Genomic DNA, 9,197 nt, shown 5'->3' with positions numbered 1-9,197 from the left:
AAACTAACCAGCGTCAAACAAGACTTCAAAACTGATGGCACCCCCCTCCCCCACAATAGTTCATATTGCCTCTCCTCATTCTTCCTGCCAAAATACATCACTTCACACTTCTCTGCATTAAATTTCATCTGCCATATATCTGACCATTTCATCAGTCTCCTTAAGTCTGCTACTATCCTCCTCACTGTTAACTACATTTCCAAGTTTTGTAAAAATATTCCCCTATACCCAAGTCCAGGTCATAAATATATATCAAAAAGATCAGGGGCCTAATACAGATCTCTAGGGGACACCACTTTATATTTCCCTCCAGTCAGATAAACAACTGTTCACCGTTACTCTCTGCTTTCTGTCTCAGCCAATTTCATATTCACACTGCCACTTTAAGCCAATGGACTTCAATTTTGGTAAGTCTTTTATGTGGCACTTTATCAAACGCCTTTTGAAAGTCCACATACACATCAACCGCACTACCTTCATCAAGCCTCTCTGTATTTCATCGAAAAACTTAAAATCAAGTTTGCCAGTCACGATTTGCCTTTAACAAATGCTTGTTGGCTGTTATTTATTGACCCATGTTCTTCCAAATGACAATTAATTTTGTCCCGGATTATGGCTTCTAGAAGTTTCCTCAGCAGAGACGTTAGGCTGACTGGTGCGTAGTTATCAGGTTTATCCCTCTCCCCCTTTTTGAACAGGGTGTAACATTTGCAATCCTCCCATTCTCTGGCACCGTTCCCATATCCAAGGAGGATTGATAGATTGTGACCAAAGCCTCCACTATTTTCACCCATATTACCCTCAGCAACCCAGGATGCACCCCATCCTTTTCCACTTTGAGAGCTGCCAATTTTTTTTTCAATAAAAGTACCTCCACTTTATTTTTTTAAAAATCGTATCCAATTTCTCTTTCCCCACCTCCTTTACTGTGGCATTAGCGGCATCCTCTTTTGTGAAGATGCAAATCACTCATTTAGTACCTCAGCCATGCCCTCTGCCTCCACATGATGATTTCCTTTTAGATCCCTATTCAACTCCACCCTTCCTTTGACTATCCTTTATATGTTTATAAAAGGCTTCAGTGTTCCCTTTTATGTTACTGCTAATCTTTTCTCATGCATTCTGACCCTCATTTCCTTTTTCAGTACTCCTCTGCACTTCTTGTATTTTGCTTGATTCTCAACTGTATTATGAATCTGACATTTATCATAAGCCTTCTTTTTCAGTTTCATTTTAATCTCAATTTCTTCAGTCATCCAGGGAGCTGCAGCTTTGGATCCCCTTCCTTTACCCCTCGTAGGAATGTGTTTATTCTGTACCCGAACTATCTCCTCCTTGAAGGCCTACTATTGCTCTTTCACTGTTTTACCTGCCATTTTGTTTCCAATCCACCTGGGCCAGATCCCTTTTCAACTCACTGAAATTAATCCTCTTCCAGTTTAGTACCTTCTCCTTTTCCATAACTACTCTAAACTTAATGATATTGTGATCACCGTTTCTCAAATATTCTCCCACTGAAAGATGCTCTACTTGCCCCACTTCATTCCCCAGAATTATATCCAGCACTGCTTCCTTCCTCGTTAGGCTGGAAACATACTGATCAAGAAAGTTCGCCTGTACACATTGCAGGAATTCCTCCCGCTCCTTGCCCTTTACACTGTTTTCTCCCCAGTCTATATTAGGATAATTGACATCCCCCATTATCACTGCTCTATTGTTTTTACATCCTTTGGAAATTTGCTTGGAGATTTGCTCCTCCATCTCCTTCCCACTATTTGGTGGTCTATAGTATCCACCCAGCAGCGTAATAGCTACTCTTCTGCTCCTAAACGCTAACCAAGACACCTCTACAGTTAATTTAAAACATTTTAAAAGCACCAATTATCCCTACACTGAACATTCTGATTCACCAATTGTAACTAAATAATACTAAGAATTCACCCATTTACCTATTGAACTTTGGTTAGATACTAGGGTAATCTGCATATTAAATTCATGTCATACCGATCATATGTTCAACTTTTGAAAACTTCAATTTCATTGTAATTGGTAGTTATTTTTACTCTATTAATATTCAACATGTTTCAAGAAAATAAAATTTACTTCACCTGAAGGATGTGTCCTCTCCGGTTCTTGTAAGACAATCCATGACCTAGGTGGAGGCTGCTCTGGCTGAGCTATTGATAAATTCAAATTACACATTAATTCAATATAATTTGTAAGTAAAAATCTAACTAAGTTTTGTCTACTTACTTCTTTTTGAAGTACCTGCCAAATTATCAAGCAGGTAATTCAGTAGCCTACGTGTTCCATCTGGTTCCTGATAGAGGCTAAGGATTTCTTGTGCCAGAGGGTTTCCTACAAATCATATGAAAGTTTTTCAGCCAAACTGATCCACAAACCAACTGTAATGTAAAAAGCAACTTCATTTTCTACCAATGAAGCCAATACGAAGCTTATACATTAACCACATCTGCTTGCATCCTCTTCACTTAATCAAAATGAAGAGGGGAGGGTGAACAGCCAGAGGTTGTGGTCCATATTGGTACCAATGACATAGGTAGAAAGGGGGATGAGGTCCTGCAGGCAGATTTTAGGGAGTTAGGAAAGATATTAACAAACAGGACCGCAAAGGTAGTAATCTCCAGATTACTCCCAGTGCCACGTGCTAGCGAGTATAGAAATAGGAGGATAGAGCAGATGAATGCGTGGCTGGAGAGATGGTGCAGGAGGGACGGCTTTAGATTCCTGGGGCATTGGGACCAGATCTGGGGGAAGGTGGGACTTGTACAAGCCGGATGGGTTGTACCTCGACGGAGCTAGGACCAATGTCCTCGCAGGGAGGTTTGCTTCTGCTGTGGTGGAGGGTTTAAAACTAATCTGGCAGGGGGATGGGCACCAGGGAAGGAGAAACAAGGCACACAAAGGATTGGGAGAGAAAGATAGCACTAGAATAAGAAATAGTACGGTGTTACGTGGGATCAGACTAAAAGAGTACAAGGAATTCTAAGATTGGTTTACAGTGCATGTGTGTAAACGCACGAAGCATGGTAAACAAGGTTGGTGAGCTGCAGGTGCAAATAGCCACATGGGAATATGATGGCGTGGCGATAACAGAAACCTGGCTCAAAAAAGGGAAGGATAAGATACTAAATATTCCTGGATACAAGGTGTTCAGGAAAGATAGGGAAGGAAAGGGGGGGGGGGGCGGTGGCAGTATTAATTAAGGAGAATATTGCAGTGCTGGATAGAGAGGGGATGTCCTGGGGGGTCAAGGACAGAATCTATTTGGTTAGAGTTCAGAAACAATTGAGGTGCCATTACACTACTGGGGATAGTCCATAGGCCACCAACTAGTGGGAAGGATATAGAGGAGCAAATTTGCAGGGAAATTACAGAGGTGTGCAAAAGCCATATAGTAGTGATAACGGGGGACTTCAACTATCCTAATATAGACTGGGACAGTAATACTACGAGGGGCAAAGAGGAATTTTTGAAGTGTGTTCAGGAGAACTTTCTCGACCAGCATGTTTCCAGCCCATCGAGGAGGCATAGCTGGATTTGATTCTGGGGAATGAGACGGGCCAAGTGGAGCAAGTGTCAGTGGGGGCACATTCAGGGAACAGCAATCATAGTATCATAAGGTTTAGAATAGCTATGGAAAAAGACACGGAACACTCTAAAGTAAAAATACTCAATTGGAAGAGGGCCAATTTCAGTGGGACGAGAACAGATCTGGCCTAGGTAAATTGGAATGAAAGATTGGCAGGCAGAACTGTAATTGGACAGCCTTTGAAGAGGTTTGGGTACAGTCTAGGTACATTCCCACAAGGGAGAAAGGTAGGGCAACTAAAGCCAGAGCTCCTTGGATGACAAAAGAGATGGTGAGTATGATGAAACGGAAAAAAGGGGCGTATGACAGATGTCAGGTTGATAACACAAGTGAGAACCAGGCTGAATATATAAAGTTCAGAGGGGAAGTGTAATAGGAAATAAGAGGAGCAAAGACAGAGTATGAGAATAGACTGGCGGCCAACATAAAAGGGAATCCAAAAGTCTTCTAAAGGCATGTAAACAGTAAATGGGTAGTAGAGGGGCGGGGCCGATTAGGGACCAAAAAGATCTACTCATGGCGGCAGAGAGCATGGCCGAGGTACTAAATGAGTACTTTGCATCTGTCTTTACCAAGGAAGAAGATGCTGCCGGGGTCTCAGTAAAGGAAGAAATAGTTGAGATACTGGATGGGCTAAAAACTGATAAAGAGGAAGTACTAGAAAGGCTAGCTTAGTAGATAAGTCACCCAGTCCGGATGGGATGCGCCCAAGGTCGGTGAGGGAAATAAGGGCGGAAATTGCAGAGGTACTGGGGTGGTGCCACAGCACTGGAGAATTGCACATGTTATTCCCTTGTTCAAAAAAGGGTGCAAGGATAAAACCAGCAACTACAGGCCAGTCAGTTTAACCTTGGTGGTGGGGAAACTTTTAGAAATGATAATCCGGGACAGAATTAGCAGTCACTTGGACAAGTGTGGATTGATTAGGGAAAGCCAGCACGGATTTGTTAAAGGCAAATTGTGTTTAACTAACTCGAGAGTTTTTTGATGAGGTAACAGAGAGGGTAGATGAGGGCAATGCAGTTGATGTGGTATATATGGATTTTCAAAAGGCGCTTGATAAAGTGCTGTACAATAAGCTTGTCATCAAGATTGCAGCCCATGGAATAAAGGGGCCAGTACCAGCATGGATACAGAATTGGCTAAGCAATAGGAAACGGATTAGTGGTGAACGTTTTTTTTAGACTCGAGGGACGTATACAGTGGTTCCCCAGGGGTCGGTACTAGGACTACTGCTTTTCTTGATATATATTAATGACTTGGACCTAGGTGTACAAGGCACAATTTCCAAATTTGCAGATGACAAAATTTGGCAGTGTAGTAAAGTGAGAAGGATAGTGACAGCCTGTCTATATCAAGGGGATACAGGCAGGCTGGTGGCATGGGCGGACACTTGGCAGATGAAATTTAATGCAGAAAAATGCGAGGTGATACATTTTGGTGCGAAGAATGAGGAGAGTCAATATAAACTAAAGGGCACAATTCTAAAAGGGGTACAGGAACAAAGAGATCTGGGGGTATATGTACACAAATCATTGAAGGTGGAAGGGCAGATTGAGAAAGCGCTTAAAAAAAAATAATTTGGGGTCCTGGTCTTTACAAATAGAGGCATAGAGTACAAAAGCAAGGAAGCCATAATGAACCTTTATAAAACTCTGGTTCGGCCACAGCTGCAGTATTGTTTCCAGTTCTGGGCACCGCACTTTAGGAAAGATGCGAAGGCCTTAGAAAGGGTGCAGAAGAGATTTACTAGAATGATTCCAGGGATGAGGGACTTCAGTTATGTGGATAGACTGGAGAAGCTGGGGTTGTTCTCCTTGGAACAGAGACAGTTGAAGGGAGATTTGATGGAGGTACTCAAAATAATGAAAGGTCTAAGTGTAGATAGAGAAAAACTGTTCCCATTGGCAGAAGGATCATGAACCAGAGGACATAGCTTTAAGGTGATTGGCAAAAGAACCAAAGGTGACATAAGGAAAAACTTCTTTGTACAGCGAGTGGTTAGGATCTGGAATGCTCTGCCAGAGTGGGTAGTGGAGGCAGATTCAATCATGGCCTTCAAAAGGGAACTGGATAAGTACTTGAAAGGAAAAAAAATGCAGGGCTACAGGGACAGGGAGGGGGAGTGGGACTAGCTGGATTGCTCTTGCATAGAGCCGGCAAGGACTCGATGAGCCGAATGGCCTCCTTCTGTTCTGTAACTTATGATTTGAAGATTCTAAATGCAGATGAGTTTACCATCATTCTGCATTGATGATACAACTAAATGGCAATGTTCTTTTCCAACTCCTGACTTCAGTGCAGGTTACCACAACTGACACAAAATTTTAATTTTATTTTTACTTCACTACTTATCAACACAGGTCAGTGTAACACAAACAGTATTCCAAATAGCTTCCAACATTGCTTACAAGTTACAAAGTTGGACAAATGGTATCCTTAAACTGAAGTCTCTTGGATAAGGCATAAGGAAATATTGTTTCCACACAAATTTAGTAATAGTAGTTAAAAACACACAACCGTACTATCTGAGGCAAAAACAGTGAAACAAAGGATGGGCCTTTATGTCGCTAGGCAACCACATTCCAGAAATCAGTAGACCTTGACTCATTGTACCACATGTATTTTTGATATGTAACTTTTACTGTCTTTATATGATCAACTTTCTGTATTAATCAAACAGTATATGGAATATATGGTAACCAACTCGCACTTACGGGTTTTGTAAGTTTTATAAGGCCTTTTGCTTCTAAGGCAATTAATATGTTGGTGGAGATTGCTAACATGAACAGTTGCAGCCACAGAATGAGACAGCTGTCCAAGCTGCTGACATAACAAGGAGGTCTCAGAATTAATGGCTTGGGAACAGACAGGGAGCAAGATACAGGTCCAAACTACCGGCTTTGGCCTTGAAGTGAAGATAAGTTAGAGGGACAGGCCCCTCTAGTGTTGGATGCCAATAACTGGTCAACGAGAGAGTATGACATTTTGACGGCCAATCACCCCTTGCCCGCGAAATGTAGAGATAAGAAGTGGGCTGACTCTTCTTTCTTTGTCTAAAGAGATACACAATGCCTCATTGGCCATCTCGCCCTTTAGAAAGACCCAGATAGGGTAAACACCTGTGTCAGTAACAGTCCCCGTGCTGTCCCCAAAAGTAGCATAAAAGAGAGATCCCTTGCTAGAGTCAGGTTGTAGAGCACAGGAAAGAAGGTACCTAGTGGGTAATCGAGAATGAGTGTACATGCATGAGGGAACGTGGAATGAAGTCGCAGACTCCACCCAAAGGACAACAGGGTAATATAATTCTCAATTGTGCTTTGTAAACTACTGCTTAAATAGTGTAATGTATTGATTCTTACTTGTGCTAAATAAAGTTATATGTCTATTAAACATTATGGTGTCAGTCTCGAACACTGAATAGTGTGTCAAAATTGACTATAATGGGAATTATCCTCAACCAATGTTCACTTTCAGTAAGGAATTCTAGCATCAGTGGATTGACTGTGGTTTGAGGCACCATCTTCTGGAGCTCAGTGTCTTATTTTACCTGGGTGGCACAGCTCGTGCCAAGGGTTTTCAGTTGCTGCCACGAGCTGCACTGGTAACATCAGGTCAGTGATTGGATGTTCTGGTCACTTGACCAAAACACATCAGGCCGAAGACTGAACCCACAGCTTGGGCCAATTTATTAGATACTGGACAAGGTTGTCTACCACCAGAAGGATCCCAACACCACTATTCACACTGTGAGCTTACGGCTTGACTAATACATCGAGGCACAGCCTTGCACATGTTCCCTGCCTAGGATGGACACGCTGACCTTTGCCGTTATTCAATTTTGTGTCTTTTTTGGTCAAAAGCCACTCTCTGTGTAGACAAATAGCCAACACAATCCCAGTTATAGATGAAGAATTCATAAATGTGCTCTAATCACACATTTGGAAATAATTTGCAGTAGGACATTACTATATATATTTGAAGACAAGAAACTTTTGTCCCCATATGGGACTAAAAAAGTGTGCAGGCACATGTAAAGATATCTTGAATGCAGAAACAGTAAAACCTAGTTAGGTGGTTGTGTGATGTTCCCCTGTGGAGCAGCTGTTAGCCCAAATCCGGTGCTGAGTACAGTATTACTCAGCTGTTTAAAATGCCAGTAAGTAGCACTGTTAAACAGCTGGGCAGCACTAACCAGCAATTTAAACAGCTGTTCAGCCTCCAATATGGATCATATTTCTAAACTACTTATGATAGGCATCTGAGCCAATTTAGATGATTTAACAATCAGAGTTGCCAGATCGTGCACGCTGAGCAGAGGGTTCTTCAACTGTTTGAAGTCCCAATGAGTAGTGAGCAGAACTCTGCTCAGAATGCTGGTTTTGGCAACATTTTTCTTTTTAAATCAGCTGAATTAGCTCACAATGCATGTCACCTTAAGTATTTTAGAGCTATGATATTTATCAGAGCCTCCGAGCCGCATATTGGGGATTTTACATAATATTCCCGATTACCTGTTTAAATTACTGGTCAGTACTACTCAGCGATCCAGTAACACTGATCAGCAGCATTTTAAACAGCACAGCAATGCTCCGCTCACCATATGCAAATCAATGGAATGCATTTGACATGTAATCACCATAAAATTTCTCTTAATGGACCGAGACTTCTTATCTATCAAGAGCAAAACCTGGATTTAAGGATGAATAGCCAGTTGCACTAAAACAGTTGCTGACTAGCTAATAATGGCATGCAAAATGAGTGAAAAATTCTCGTATCACAATAAAAAGTGGGGGGAAAAAAAATAGAAAATGCTGGAAATACTCAGCAAGTCAGGCAGCATCTGTGGAGAAAGAAAGAGTGTTAACGTTTCAGGTTGATGGCCGTTTGTCAGAACTGGAAGAAGTTAAAGATTTAATAATTTTTAAGCAAGTACAGAGCCAGGCAAAGAGGAGGAAGTGCTATGATGACAGTATGAATTGGTTAAAAGAAAAGCAAAGACTTCATGCAATTTGGTTTTGGGAATCATAAAAAACAAAGAAAATAGAAGCAGGAGTAGGCCATTCGGCCCTTCGAGCCTGCTCCACCAGTCAGGATGATCATGGCTGATCCTCCATCTGAATACCGTTTCCCACTATCTCCCCATACCCCTTGATGCCTTTTGTGTTTACAAATCTATCGAGCTCCTTCTTAAATATATTCAGTGACTTGGCCTCCACAGCCTTCTGTGGTAGAGAATGCCACAGGTTCACCACCCTCTGAGTGAAGAAATTTCTCCTCATCTCAGTCCTAAATGTCCTACCCCGTATCCTGAAACTGTGACCCCTTGTTCTACCCCCCCCACCCCCAGCCAGTGGAAACATCCTCCCTGCATCCTGTCTGCCTAGCCCTGTCAGAATTTTATATGTTTCAATGAGATCCCCTCTCATTCTTCTAAACTCAAGTGAATACAGGCCTAGTCGACCCAATCTCTCCTCGTATGATAGTCCTGCCATCCCAGGAATCAGTCTGGTGAACCTTCGCTACACTCCCTCTATGGCAAGTATATCCTTTCTTAGGTATGGAGGCCAAAACTGCACACAAT

At 42.1% G+C, this 9,197-nt stretch overlaps 1 protein-coding gene across 4 annotated transcripts in view; it reads right to left on the bottom strand.

Moving 5' to 3' along the window:
* The window catches only part of cnot6a (CCR4-NOT transcription complex, subunit 6a), a 79,527-nt gene that overhangs the window by 20,758 nt on the left and 49,572 nt on the right, over positions 1-9,197 (bottom strand). For all 4 annotated transcript variants that reach the window (XM_067996285.1, XM_067996288.1, XM_067996287.1 and 1 more), the window contains exons 5-6: positions 2,254-2,358; positions 2,109-2,177 (exon numbers count right to left, since the gene is read on the bottom strand). In XM_067996285.1, coding sequence (XP_067852386.1) covers positions 2,109-2,177; positions 2,254-2,358 — 174 coding nt within the window. The remainder of the gene's footprint in view (positions 1-2,108; positions 2,178-2,253; positions 2,359-9,197) is intronic.

The sequence above is a fragment of the Heptranchias perlo genome, chromosome 14 (genome assembly GCF_035084215.1).
Source record: "Heptranchias perlo isolate sHepPer1 chromosome 14, sHepPer1.hap1, whole genome shotgun sequence".
In the NCBI taxonomy this organism is placed as follows: Eukaryota; Metazoa; Chordata; class Chondrichthyes; order Hexanchiformes; family Hexanchidae; genus Heptranchias; species Heptranchias perlo.
This window is presented reverse-complemented; position numbering and strand designations above follow the sequence as displayed.